Below are 15,361 nucleotides of genomic sequence, written 5' to 3' on the forward strand. Positions count from 1 at the left end.
TTATGAGACGACTCTCTCCTTTAAACGGCGTAACGGACTTTTCTCAAACAAACTCCGTTACTTCACAACCACCAGTTAACTCTCACTGTCACGTGCATTTTCGAATTAAAAAAAAATAGGAAAAAAAATTATCAAATCCTTCGATTTTTATGGCCTTGGAGCAGTTAAGCTTGGCTGCCACTCCAGACCCAGTTGACGGCCAAACAGACGCCGTCAACGCCGCCACTAACGGCGTCGAATCCCGTCCAGCGTCTGTTGATGGCGGTGATGACGTCAGTAAAGCTCCCAGGCTTCCTCGATGGACGAGGCAGGAAATTCTCGTACTCATACAAGGGAAAAGAGTCGCCGAGAACCGAGTCCGCCGTGGACGGGCCGCGGGCCTGGCTTTCGGTTCGGGACAAGTGGAGCCCAAGTGGGCCTCGGTTTCTTCTTACTGTAAGAGGCACGGCGTGAACCGGGGACCGGTGCAGTGTCGGAAAAGGTGGAGCAATTTGGCGGGTGATTTTAAGAAGATCAAGGAATGGGAAAATAACATAAGGGAAGAAACTGACTCATTTTGGGTTATGAGGAACGATTTAAGGAGGGAGAGGAAGTTGCCGGGGTTCTTCGATAAGGAAGTTTATGATATTCTCGACGGCGGCACCACCGGAGTCCCGGGTTCGGCCACGGCTCCCGGTTTGGCTCTGGCTTTAGCTCCAACTCCCGTGGCGCAGGACGTGGCGGAGGATGCCGAGGCTGTTTTTGATAGTGGAAGGAGCGCGGCAGCAGAGGATGGTCTTTTTTCGGACTTTGAGCAGGATGATGCTGCTGGGAGCCCGGAAAAGGTGGAGCCGGCGGTGGCGGCTGCTGCTGGAAAGGCGGTTCCAGCTCCTATGCCTATTTCAGGTAATCTGGGAATAGTGAAAAGAGTCGTGAAACTTTTCAATTCGTATTACATATATATATATATATATATATATATATATATATATATATATATATATATGGTTATTTACAATGAATTGCTAATTAGTAATTAACATTGAATCAAAGCCTTTAATTCTGTTTGTGATTTTGTTTTAATACCATGATAATTTGATTGGGACTCTAATTGGTTGATAAAGAAAAAGGAAGTTTGTTTTTCGGTGGAGGTGTGTGTTTGGGCAATGTTGGCAACTTATTTTTTAGCCTTTTTCTTTTTTGTAGGAATATTTATTCTTTTATCATAAGGCCGTCGCTGCTTTCTTTTTTGTATTTGTTTGGACATTTTCCTTTTCCTCTGGATCTTCCACCGAAATCGAGGGAAAGGGTATGATTGGTCGACTTAATGCTGATATGGGTTTTGTTTTCTTACTGTAATGCTCACAGAGAAGCAGTACCAGCCACAGCCAGCTCTTCAAGGGAATCAGAGTCAAGGTAATACAATCAACTCTTCTACCTTTTTCTCAATTAATGTGCTGTTTTCAGGTTTTGTCTCTGTTGTTAGTACTAAGACGTTTTCAATATCAGGAATTGCTAAACTCTGGTATCATAATGTTGGTTCTAACATATTCTAAGTCAGAATGTGGGAAAGTTTTGTCCAATTAGCTGATTGTTGTAGTCAATGAAGGAAGAAAACTAAAAAATGACCAGTCACTTTGATGATTCCTTGACTAATCACTTAATAAGAGTTACTTCAAGTTTTAGAGCTTTTCTGAATATATCTTGTCATGTCTCAATTGCGTTGTGTATAATTGCCATGTTCGAGATTCAACCATGTGTTAGTGAAATATGCCTCTTTTGTTTTAGAAGAGACCAAGTGGAAACAACACCTTCAATTCAACACTTATGGTAAAAGATTTAAACCAGTTTAGACAAAAATTGACTAGGGCCATTAAAAAATATTGCACGAGAAGTGATTTATATGTCATTTTTATTGTCTCTAAACCAGAAGGGGCTTAAAAATGCAGTGCAAGTAGTGAATGGCAAAACGTATCCTTTTCATATTAATAATTTTGCCCTCAGGTACAACAAATGAGAAACCTCCAAATTCAAGCTTGAATCCCGAGATAGGTTCTGTCTCTCAAGAAGCGAGGAAGAGGAAAAGGATGGGAATGGATGGAGATGAGGAAATGAGCAGTATGCAATGTCACCTGATCGACGTCTTGGAAAGGAATGGTAAAATGCTGGTGGCTCAACTGGAAGCTCAAAACACCAACTTCCAACAGGATAGGGAGCAACGGAAAGACCATGCTGATAACTTAGTTGCTGTTCTTAACAAGCTTGCAGACGCTTTAGGGAGAATAGCTGATAAGTTATAGCTGGGGGCAGTCAGAATACGTTGTACATAGACAAGTACTGCACGATAGATGGTAGCTCAAGTTTGAAGAATTTATGAATCAAATCTTGATCAGGAAGATACTTTCTTATATGCATTTTTCATTTTATTTTTACCCTAAATATTCTTATTTACTTTCTACCATACACCCATAAATAAGTTGAGAATTTTGAGGCCCATACAGCATTTTCTACTTCTTTTCTGTTATACATCTCTTTCTCCCAGTGAGATTATATGAATTTTTTCCCTTCTACTATTATTGTACAGGCTATTATTTATTTACAGAGCAACATGAACTAGTCATATTACTTTCTCTGCCTTCTCATTTCAACATTTTGACCTTTCGAGGCATTGTCCTTTGTTTTTATCTATTACCTGTACAAGTGTTGCATGCAAGACTTCGGCTAAGTTATGTATTAATTATCACAACGCGGCAGCCCGCAGCTTGGTATGGGATTAATGGCCCACCAAGATTTCTTTAACTCTGGCGCAGGACTCAGGACACAGTTCCTTATCACATATGCGATCAGCGCCAAACTTGATCCTGTTACATAAATCTGCAAGTATGCCTCGTGGGCCCAAGCAAATGCCAAATAAAGAGATTCTTGAGATTCAAGAATGAAGAAAATTATCAATATATATATATATATATATATATATATATATATATTCAAAAGAAGATTATCATTTAACATTTGGAATGCTTATACATTAGGTTACCATCATTGTGCAATCCTGTATTATAAAAGAACACACAACTCAGGGAGAAACGGTCGTAAGCACCTTAAGCAAACTCTTCAACAGTTAAGAGCAGTTCCACATCATACACTGGAGTCATCAGACTGTAATTTTAATCGATAAATGTGACCACATTTTTGGACAACAGCAGTACTATCTGCTCTGAACTTGTTTCTGGTTCATCATCTTTTGTTGCACCAACTTCATATTGCTGGGTTGCACCTGCTGCGATGCCCACATGGAGCCTTGTTGAGTGGCGATGCGAAATATAAAGAGTCTCAAGAATGAAGAGAAGATATTCATTTAACATTTGGAATGCTTCTACACTAACTTTCCATCATTCTGTAAAAGAGCTGTGGTTGTGAGAACACAACTCGGGAGAAACAGTCAAAAGCACCTTAAGACATTTCAGAAGCAAATTCTTGGAACAGTTAGGAGCTGCTCAACATTATACATCAGATTCATCTGACCGTGATTTTACTCGATAGCTGCGAATGCATTTTTGAACAACAGCAGCAGTATCAGCTGCACTTGTTTCTGATTCATCATCTTCTGTTGCACCAGCTTTATAATGCTGGGTTGCACCTGCTGCAATGCCCACAGGGAGCCTTGTTAGGTGCAATGACTTCTTACTTTCATCTTCCTGCTTAACCTCACCCCTACAGCTTCCTGGTTGAACATTGCCTGATTTTCTCTTTGCGATAAAAGTCACTGACTTTGGAACATCACAGGGTACATCATCCAGCTTAGGTTTTGTCTTTCGAACAAGCTTAAGGAAGTCCATACAAGCTTGAGCATTGGATTCTTCATCAACTTCACTTGATGAATCAAAACTGTAACGTTTATACCTAGAAAAATTTATATAATCTCGAACTGCACAAGCATTTTCAGCTGGTAAAGATCCACAAGCTGAATCTTGGGAACTCATTGGGAAGGTGCCAGTAGGATCATCATCAAACTTTATAGATGAGTCTTCCAAATCATTTTTACAAGCAGGGTCAAACCTGACACGCTTTTGTGGCTTGAAACCTACACAGTTGTCTTTCCTTTTCAATATAGACCTCAATTGGCAACCATTATTGGATACCTCAACATTTAATTCTCTAATTTCAGCATTACACCCATTATGATTATTGAGCTTCCAAGCTTCTTCATCATCTTCTTTCAGTCTGATTCTTGCCGCCATGCGATTAGCAGGGACCGCCTTTTTACTGGTACGATTTAATGCACTATGAAGCACATTCTGAGAATTCAAGTAAGACCCATGGTCAGCAATGTCACTCATATAAAGGCGTTCACCAGCATTTTCTCTACCTGAGGCCACTTTGTCATATTCATCTTCCTCTTCCTATATCAAATAGTAAACAAACATCAGCTCTACTGTAAATAGATTAAAAGGAAAAGGAAGAGGTGGGGAAATAAACATGGACACTCAGTAAACAAAACATGCAATAGCCTCATTGACAAATAACGAGGAACACAGTCTCTCTCCTAGTTACCAAGCTTAAGTGGTGGACCTAGTACCAGAGTCATTTAATACCTTTGAACTTAACATGTACAGTTAATTGATATTCAGGGAGCACATTTACCCAACCACAACATGAAGCAATCAAACAAATTAATACATGATAAAATCACTGAAGTCAGCTTCAATCAGGCTGTATTACTAGCTGATTAGACACGAAGTAGAAGTACTCACACTAAGAAGTTCGAACCATCCTCATAAACTACTTTAGTGCCTTAAATTAGTACATTTTCCGGATGCACCTAATGGCCTCCTTCAATATAATACGGCAGAGGGCCAAGGCTGAAGGTTTGCATTCATCCCAATATAAGGGTTCTTTACCGAAATTCACCCGATTCATTCACAATGCTTACAACTTGTGTGAACATTATTAAGTAGAAGTTTCTCAATCTGTCAAGAATTCAACAAGTATATATTGATTTCACGGTACATCTAATGTCAACCTAATGTCCCAACTATGAAAAAGAGTATTAAACTTTGACGATGCCTCAATGCCGGGCCAAGAAGCTTCTTAGACCACTCATCAAAGTATCAGCTTGAAAATTCAACTTACCCTATAATCAAAATATCTGAAACGAAATCACCATAGAGCCCTCCGTAAATTAAAGAAATAAGAAGAAACAAATACAATATTTAAAAAAAAAACGAAATTATAACATACCTCATTGTCGAGAGTGGAATCCATTCCTATAAAAGATCTGATCTCCCATTCATCTCCACCACCGTCGATTCTTCTACTACGCGACTGACTCGAATCTCCATCATCCTCGTCATCATCATCGTTATCGAGATCATCCTCCAGTTCTTTACGCGATAACCTCCCGCTCCTATACCTCCTTTCCTCCTGCAAGAACTCACGAAACGACGACGAACACAACACCTCCTCTCGATCGGCGGCGGAATCTCGCCTCCATTCTCTCCTCTCGACCTCGTCGTCGGTGACAGACCAGAGAGGGGGCCGCTGCTGTTGAAGAGGTGAAGATTGAGATGATTGGAGCGATCCGAAGATTTTGTCCACTCGGGTGTTGAAACTATCGTCCATGGGAGCTGTTGGCTATGGAGGATTTCCGGTGGGGGCTTTTCGGTTTTTTGGTGTTTTAAAAAGGAGGCAAAGCACCGCCTCTGCGGAGTGATTTTTTTATTATTTTGTCTGGGGCGTTGTGGTAAATTTAAATTTTGGGCCGGCCCAGAGAGACTGAGCCGTTTTTTATTTGACTGAACCAACCCAATCCCGATGGGGTGGGAGATTGAATATTAGTTCACCGCTGAATTCCTAAAGTGGAGTGATTAGATTTATTCTCCCAAATCCCAATTCTCCTTTGTGAGTGTTCACAAATCCGGTGAGGTTTAGGTCAGATTTATCCGCTCTCTTATTTTTTAAATGTAAAATCCGAATTTGGCCTGTTGGTTTATTTAATTATTAATTTTATGATTAAAATAAATAAAAATATTATTTTTATTTTAATTTTTTAAATATATTTTTAAGATTAAAATTAAATAAAACTATATTATTCATAAATAAATTAATACAAATGGGTTGAGTGAGATTCTGATCTAAAAATTTATATAGAAATTCATCTCAAATCAAATCCAACCTACAGGTCAAGATAAAAAACCCACCTTTTGGCACACTACTTGTAATTTATCTTAAAGAATAAATTAGGATGCTTGTCTTCTTTGTTGAGAATCTTATTGAAGCATTATTATAATTTTTACTTTTCTTGTTTTACCTATTTTTTATTACATGTGAAAAAAAGTGATTCATTCCCTTATTTTTTTTACTTGTTCAAATAAATAGTAATAGTATTTGATGATTTAATGTAACTTGAATCATTTGTGAGGTTTGAAATGAATGAAAGGTGAGAGAGTTAATTTCTATATAAGAAAATAACTTGACCCGACTAAACAAAATATCCAAATGGCTTGACAAATACAATTGTTCATAAAATAATGTTTTTGAAACTTGACTTGAAATGCGTTCTATAATCACCTTGTACACTAAAATGCAGCATAACAACAATCATATAATGAAGATAAACCATGTTCTTATGAGGCTAAGTGTTATGAGCTAACTTTGTACCAAATTATGATACGGTAAAGTTGTCTATGACATTAAGTCTTTTATACCTGTAAGAGAAATGTCTCACTTTCAAACAATGTAATGGCTCGTGGTGACACCTCCACAAATACTTGTTAAGTCTTTAGGAGAAAGGACCTTTTAGGAAAGGAATGTCCTCATATCAAGCGTTGTAATGACTACTGGTAGAATACTAGTAAAATCTCGTAAACTCTTTATAGGAGGTGAGCAGTCGACGGATTGTTGGGCTGACTCACTAGTAAAGATATATTTGTAGCGAATCATCTAAGGCTGTCCTATGGCCCGACAATGGCTTGCCTTGGTCCCTTTGTAATTAATTTCATACTAATAAAACATTTTTCCTTTTTATGACTCAGTGGTTGCATATATGGCATTCGGTATGTTTTTTGATTTTGATGTGAGTTCTCTTAGTCTGATTTGTTGATATTATTATTGTTGGATAAGATATAACCGAGTTTTGGTTGACTTGCGTAGAAGCGTCCACTCAAGTGTCGCACGGACTATCGCATATTTAAGTGAAAGAGCATAGTTCGTGACAATTGGTATAAGAGCATGGGCGAGACGTGCTGATCTAAAGTGTAAAAATGGTAACCACGCGGAGTACACTAGAGGACTATCAGAGGATTGATAAGCTAAAGGTCGTAGTAAAAGCTTAGATGGTTCTGTACAAATGAATAGATAAAATTGAGACAGTCCAGCGAGAACTATCCGAGATTATTAATACCCTGAGTGATGAGATTAGGAATACATTGAGCACTCTCCAAGGTGAGATTGGAGAATTGAAAGCTTAGGTAAATCTTTTGGTTATTATTGCAGGTAATGCTAGCGAGAGCCTAAGCGATTGAGGGAAAAAGGCCAAAGTACCAGAACCCAAGCGATACGAAAAGGTACGAGATGCTAAGAAGTTGGAGAACTTTCTTTTTGATATGGAACAATATTTTCGAGCTGTGCGCACGAAGTTGGAGGAGGACAAAGTGGCGATGGCTTCAGTGTATCTTGTTGGAGACGTAAAGTTGTGGTGGTGTTCCAAATTCATCGATGGTGAGTATTGTATCAACACTTGGGTGGACCTAAAGCAAGAATTGAAAGACCAGTTTTTACTTGAGAATGTTAAGTATCTGGCGCAACGAAAGTTATGAGAGTTGTCACAAATGGGATCAATGAGGGAGTTCGTGAGGAATTTCTCTACGTTAATGCTAGATATCAAGGATATGACTGAAAAATATATACTATTTTACTTTCTTGAGGGTCTAAAGCTATAGGCGAGGACGGAGTTACATCGACAAAGGGTACAAGATGTGACTTTGGCAATGGCGACTGCTGAGCGCCTTACTGATTATAGTGAAAACTCCAATAAAAGAAAAGACTCTCCATCCAAGACCAATTGCTCTAGCTTAAACAGTGGGGTAAAATTTTCGAGAGTAAGCAGACCCTCAAGTGAGGAAGGTGATAGAAGACCACCTACTAGAGATTCACCCCAACTGAGAACAAGCAAGCCATGGAACTTTAAGCCACGACCACTAATATCTTGTTTTATATGCAAGGAACCTCATCGAGTAGCTAATTGTCCTCATCGAGTAGCTAATTGTCCTCATCGAGCAACTCTCAATGCGATATGTATTGCCAATATTGAGACACTTCCACCCCACACCATAGTCGAAGAAGCCAAAGAAAATCAGCATGAATGGGTTCTATTCGATTCCTTAGCTCTTTGCAAGCACAACTAGAAAAGATAAAGAAAGAGTCCCAACGAGGTCTAATATATGCAAAGGTGTTGTTAAATGAGAAAGTACCAAAGTCATGCTCGACACGGGAGCCTTAAACACTTTCATCACCTTGGGAGAGGCAGAGAGGTGCGGTCTTAAAGTTGAGAAGAATTTTGGATAGATGAAAGTAGTTAGCTCGCCAACTTTAGCTATAATGGGAAATGCTAAAGATGTAAAGATTAAGATTGGCTCTTGAGAAAGAAAGATAAACTTCACTGTAGCCACTATAGATGATTTTGATTTTGTCTTAGGCTTGGATTTTAAAACGAAAGCATAAGCCATCATTTTTCCTGCTGCAAGTTGTTTAATGTTTTTTAGAGAACAACCATGTGTGGTACCAACTACAATCCTACCTAAGAGCGGGAAGAAGATGATATCAACTATACAGTTTAAGAAGGGGATCAAGAAAGGTAAGCCCTCATATGTGGCCATGCCCATCAACAAAGGTGAATATAACAGAAACCCAATACCCAAAGAAGTGAAATTGGTTTTGGAAGAAGTTCAAGATATGATACCAGAACAACTACCAAAAGTCTTACCGCCTTGACGAGCTGTCGATCACAAGATAGAATTACTTTTAAGAGTCAAGCCGCTTGCAAAAAGATCATACAAGATGGCTCCCTCAAAGTTAGCAGAACTAAGAAAAAAATTAGACATGTTGATTCAAGCCAGATTCATTTGACCATCAAAAGCACCTTTTAGAGCCTTAATACTTTTTCAGAAAAAGCAAGATGAGAGTTTACAATTATGCATGGATTATCGAGCTTTGAATAAAGTCACAGTTAAGAATAAATATCATATCCCTCTTATAGTAGATCTCTTTGATCAGTTAAGTGGTGCAAAGTACTTCTCCAAGCTAGATTTGACATCGGTTTACCATCAAGTAAGAGTGACCAAGGAAGATGAGCCGAAAACCACCTACATAACACGATATGGCGCATTTGAATTTCTCGTTATGCCTTTTGAACTAACCAATGCTCCTACTACCTTTTGCACACTGATGAACCAGGTGTTTCATTATTATCTGGACAAGTTCGTGAAGATCTACTTAGATGATATTGTGGTGTACAGTTCAACGTTAGAGAAGCATCAACGGCACTAGCAACAAGTCTTCCAAAAGCTATGCGATGACCAATTATATGTAAAAAGAGAGAAATGTGTATTCGCGCAAACTCGAATTCAGTTTCTTGGCCACATAATTGAACAAGGGCATCTCTGAATGGACATGCAAAAGGTAAAAGCTATCAAAAAATGGGCCACCCATAAAAATACAACTAAGCTTCGTTCTTTCTTAGGGTTAGCCAATTATTATCAAAGATTTATGAAAAGGATATTCAAAAAGAATAGTAACACTGACAGAATTGTTAAAAAAGGGACAAAAGTAGAGTTAGATGCCGCAGTGCAAATAAGCTTTTGAAGGTTTGAAGGACATGATGATGACTGATTTTATGTTATCACTCATTGATATTGGAAAGCCTTTCAAGATACAAACGGATGCATCAGACTTTGCCCTTGGAGAAGTGTTACTACAAGAAAGACACCCGGTTACGTTCGAAAGTTGAAAGTTGAAAGTTGAATGAACCTAAGAGGAGATACATGGCATAGGAGAAATAACTACTTGTAGTTATTCATTATTTACGAGCCTAGTGACACTACTTGTTAGGATCACAATTCGTGGTTAAGACCGACAATACAATCGTAAGCCACTTCTTCACATAACCAAAACTTATAGCTAAGCAAGCGATATGGCAAGAGTTCCTAGCCAAGTTTGATTTATCCTTTAAGCATAAAACGGGAAAAGAGAACCGTGTAGCAAACACCTTTAGTAGGAAGGCTGAATTTGTAAGTCTAAGGGTAATCGCGCCAATGACAACCAATAGAGTGACCACAGATATCCATAATCTGATTGAAGAAAATTTGCATTAAGACCCTAATCAATGGCCATTAGGAAATTGATGGAGAGTGAAAAATTGAAATACTTTTGGATGGAAAATTGACTCTTACTAACGAAAGGACCTCGCATATTTGTTCCAAGAGCAGAAGAGCTTAAGAAAAAACTAATGTTGGAATGTCACGAGACTCCTTGGGTAGGACATACAGGTTGGCAGCGGACTGTTGCACTACTGAAACAAGGTTACTGTTGGTCTCATATGCAACAGGATGTGATGGATTATACGAAGACATGCTTCATTTGCCAGCAAGACAAAATAGACAAACAAAGATTGATGAGAATGCTCAAACCTTTACCAATACCGACCAAACCTTGGGAAAGTATTTCTTTAGGCTTTATTGTAGGACTTTTTAAAGTGGGAGATATGATAGCTATCTTGGTAGTGGTGGACCGATTTTCCAAGTATGCGACGTTCATTCTAGTACAGAAGTTTAGCTCTACAAAAGAAACAGCTCGCACGATTTTTAAACATGTGGTAAAATATTAGGGTGTTTTGAAGAGCAATATCAGCGACAGAGATCCAAGGTTTACCGATTTTTTTTGAAAAAAGTTATTCAAGCTATTAGGGGTCAGAACTCAATGTATCTTCTAGTTATCACTCACAAATAGATGGTCAGACAAAACACTTCAATGGGTTATTAGAAGAATACCTGCAACACTTTATATAGGCGAACTATAAGAATTGACCTAACCTAATAGATGTGGCTCAACTATGTTTCAACTCACAAAAGAGCTCAACCACCAATAGAACCCCTTTCGAGGTCGTCACTGGACAATAACCTAGACTTCCTCATACCTCAGTGGAATCGTATACCGGGAAGAGCCCACAGGCGTTTAACTTTGCTAAGGAGTGGAAACAAAACACTGAAATTGCCAAAGCTTATTTAGAGAAAACCTCCAACCAGATGAAGGAGTGAGTTGATAAAGGTCGTAGGGAGCAACAATTTAAGGAAGGAGACTTGGTGTTGGTAAAGTTGGTACCCGAACAACTTCGATTCCTAAAGAAGAGAGATCGAAGACTAGTACGGAAGTATAAAGGTCTAATACCAGTGGTAGCCAAGGTAGGGAGGACTTCTTACAAGATTGATTCACCCAAGTGGATGAAGGTACACCCCGTGTTTCACGTCAGCAATATGAAACCATTCCATGCAGATCCAACAGATGCAAGCAAGAGTCGAGCCACAAAAGTCACCATTAGCACCAAGCCACCATCATAACGCCGAATGGAGGAGATTTCGACAAAGAGGATGACGACCATCAACCGACAATTGACACAAGAGTACTTAGTGAAATGGGAAGGTTTGGGGTCAGATGAGATCACCTAGGAGAAGGAAGCAAACCTCAGCGCCTTCTAGCAAAAGATTAAAGAGTTTCAAGCCAACCAGTCAACGAGGACGTTAACAGATTGAGTGAGGGATGATGTCATGAGCCAACCTTGTACCAGACTATGATAGGGTAGAGTTGTCCATGAGATTGAGTCTTTTATACTTGTAAGGGAAATGTTCCTCTTTCAAACAATGTAATGGCTCGTGATGACACCTCCACAAATACATGTTAAGTATTAAGGGGGAAAGACCCTTTAGGAAAGGAATATCCTCATTTCAAGCATTGTAATGGCTACTAGTAAAACACTTGTAAAATCTCGTAAACTTTTTATAAGGGGTGAGCAGTCGACAAATTATTGGACTGCCTCACTAGTAAACGTATGTTTGTAGTGAATCATTTAAGGCTGCTCTTATGGCCCAATGATGGTGTGTCTTAGTCTTTTTTGTAATTAATTTCATATTAATAAAATATTTTTCTTTTTCATGACTCAATGGGTGCATGTATGGCATTCGATATACCTTTTGATTTTGATGCGAGTTCTGTTAGTTTGATTTGTTGATATTATTATTGTTAGATCAAATATAACCCTAATTTCTATGTAAGCAAATAACTTGACCCGACTAAACAAAATATCCAAATGGCGTAACAAATACAATTGTTCATAAAATAATATTTTTGAAACTTGACTTGAAATGCATTCTATAATCACCTTGCACACTAAAATGCAGTAAAACAACAATCACATAATGAAAATAAACCATGTTCCTATGAGGTTAAGGGCTACTTAAATTACCACCTTATACTAGGATAGAGCTATCAATATGGGCTAGCCCGACCTAGCCCAGCCCAAGTTCTTGTGGGCTAAGAAAAAATGGATCGGATCGGGCCAACCCATTTTTTATATGGGCCATCAAAACCTTAACTCAACCCACCCCTTATTAGCCTATGGGCTAGGTTGGGTCAGCTCATTTTTTATTTTTTTCAAAAAAATCATTTGTATAATTTTATAATAAAATTATTTTATGATTTAATTTATAAATTAAAATTATTAATTTGATAAGTAAAGATTAAACACATTAAAGTATATAAATATAAATAATATTATTGATAATTAAATTATTAATCTTATATAATTAAATATATAAAATTATTAAATTAATTAAAATTATTTATTATTTTGACTCACAGGACTAACCCACCTCAACCCACTGATTTGGTGAGCTGGCCTATTTAGGCCCTATTCAAATATGGACCTAAATTTTTAAACCCAACCCACCCCATATTTGATAAAAATGGATCGACTCAATAGGCCAGGCCCATTTTAACATATATATACTAGAAAAATCTCTTTCACACATGATTTTCGATTTTTTTTCTTTTGGTTTTTTGTTCTTTATTACAAATTTATGTACAACAAATACAAAGACAGGAACCTGAACCTCATAGATGATATGAGATGAAATTCATTGTAATTCAATTGGGTTTAGATTTACTAGAGTATGACCCGTGTGCAACACACGGGCCTCTTTGCAATCCCTCTATTTGCTTCAACAATAAACTCTGATCCCCTTGTAGCCCTTTCTTTCTCTCTCTTTGCTTCAATATCTTTTCTCTTTCACTCTTTCTGCCCTCCATGTGGTTAATTCTCGAAGCTCTATTGAGGTTTTTTTTTAAATATGTTACAAAAGACATAACTTTCCACATGATAGCTTTTGAGAACAAAAACGTGACTAAATATTAAGCCAGTTTTGGGTCTTCAAATTGTATAAGTTATAGATTAGTTTAATCCGGCTGCAGGCACGAGACCTAAAGGCCAGCCGCAAGGTCCATTTGTGGAATTATAAGCCCATTGGGCATTGGCCCCATTCTCCTACTTGGTGTATAAAGAGTAAAGACATATAAGCACCTGTTGGATCTCAATCAATGATTCTGTCTTTGAATAAATTAGACATATCAAAAACCATTAATCAGTAAAAAAATAATAATAAATGATTATGAATCCTTCATTCAAAAGCATGATCTACTTGCAACTCGTAAGTCGTAACACAGCGTGAAATTTTGCCCCGTGTTCTATGAATTTGCTATGCCTAACCTAATTCAAAACAAAATTTTGAGCTTGGAAGGAAGAGAAGAGGGAATTGGGTTGATGGATCTTCCTGGCTGCCAAAAAAGGGTGTCCCAGTGAGTTTTCCCTGATTAAGCGGGAGTGTCCACATTAGTTTAAAGCCAAGTTCTTGATTACAGGTGAAAAAAGTAAGACAATGTCTTACTTTACTTCCTTCTTCCATATGAGGTGTCTCTGTCTGTCTGTCGGTCCTCTCGTCTTTCTTTTGATAATTATTTAATTAAAAACCAAAATATTATTCTTTCCTCCACCCTTTACTTTTTTTTTTTTCCTGCTGTATCGTTTTTGCCCTTTTTGGAGACTCCAATCTGCGGTGCAGGGCAGTGTTTGACACCAGTGCACGTGTTTGGGATATACTTACTAGTATCACAAGCGCCTCGTGATCCGGTGAAAAAGTAAAATCCTATAACGACAGTAAATTTTTTTGACACGGATGGCGCATGCATGGACATTCATCCGTAATCATGTCTTGCCCCCAATTCCTTGGGTAAAAGTTGTGTAGATGTAAAAAAAAAAAAACTGGAAAATTGGAATTTCGCTGCTGATTTCGTAAAAGATCTCTTTGTTTTTCAAGTGAATTCCTAGTTATTACCTTGAGCTGAGCCCCTGTCTTTTTTAAACCAATTTAAAGAATAAGAATGAAGCAACTCAAAATCGAGTCTTGTGATGTTCATCCATGTAAACTAGTAATCTACAGGCTTCGTTCAAAAATGGCGATAGGGTAGTAGTAGTAGTAGCACATTTAGGCGAGGCTACTCGAATTTCAACCGAACGATTTTTTCTACGCCAACTTGTTTGATTGAAAGAACGTGAGAGAAGAGAGATCTGCAAGTGGTCAAAAAGTAAATCACAGAGGCAATGGTTTGTCATCATAAAGTTTCTCCTCTCATCTTCATTCTTTTATACTATACATATATATATATATATATATTATATTTTGCTATCACTTTTTCATCTATTCTACAAAAGCCCTCTCTCCCCAAATTTGATCGTATTGTAATGCATATCCTTTACCGTCCTTTCTTCTTTTCTCGAAGAAATTTGCCAGCCATCGTAAAAAGCATTGATTTGCTGTCGGTACCAAGTACCCATAATTTTTTTTTCTTTTTGATTATTTGCATACTTGGTATCTAAACTCTAATTTTGATACCAATCGCTTAAAAGTCACAATCAAGTATTTCAATTTTATTTTAGTATATTCCTATTGCAATTTTATTGAATGTTTCATACATATTACTCATTTGATTAACAATATAAATTTTGTGCACAAGTTATGGATAAAAACTAAATTCAAGCATTTATTTATAAATTTTTAAATTTCAAATACCGAATTGAGAATTTAATTATAATGTATATATTAAAAATATAATTAATTTTTTTATTTTTCCTTCTTCCAATGAATGAGTTAAAATTAAACTAAAAAAAGTAAAACTTAGAAAAGGACTGGTTTCAAGTCAAAAACAAAAAAAAAAAGATTAAAAAAAATTTAAACAAAGATTACAAAATTACATGGGATTTTATGGTTACTTGGTAAAA

At 37.5% G+C, this 15,361-nt stretch overlaps 2 protein-coding genes across 2 annotated transcripts; one reads left to right on the forward strand and one right to left on the reverse strand.

Moving 5' to 3' along the window:
* LOC18608842 (Homeodomain-like superfamily protein) lies at positions 1–2,555 on the forward strand. Its single transcript, XM_018115309.2, has 3 exons — positions 1–885; positions 1,348–1,395; positions 1,984–2,555. The coding sequence occupies exons 1-3, from the start codon at positions 150–152 to the stop codon at positions 2,277–2,279; spliced, it is 1,080 nt and encodes a 359-aa protein (XP_017970798.1). The 5' UTR covers positions 1–149; the 3' UTR covers positions 2,280–2,555.
* Positions 2,556–3,055: 500 nt separating this feature from the next.
* Positions 3,056–5,677, reverse strand: LOC18608843 (uncharacterized). The gene is made up of 2 exons (XM_007043737.3): positions 5,221–5,677; positions 3,056–4,382 (listed from the first exon to the last, which is right to left on the reverse strand). Exons 1-2 carry the CDS (start codon positions 5,599–5,601, stop codon positions 3,483–3,485), a joined length of 1,281 nt encoding a protein of 426 aa, XP_007043799.2. The 5' UTR covers positions 5,602–5,677; the 3' UTR covers positions 3,056–3,482.
* Between the last annotated feature and the right edge of the window lie 9,684 nt (positions 5,678–15,361).

The sequence above is a fragment of the Theobroma cacao genome, chromosome 2 (assembly GCF_053813885.1).
Source record: "Theobroma cacao isolate CCN51 chromosome 2, ASM5381388v1, whole genome shotgun sequence".
In the NCBI taxonomy this organism is placed as follows: Eukaryota; Viridiplantae; Streptophyta; class Magnoliopsida; order Malvales; family Malvaceae; genus Theobroma; species Theobroma cacao.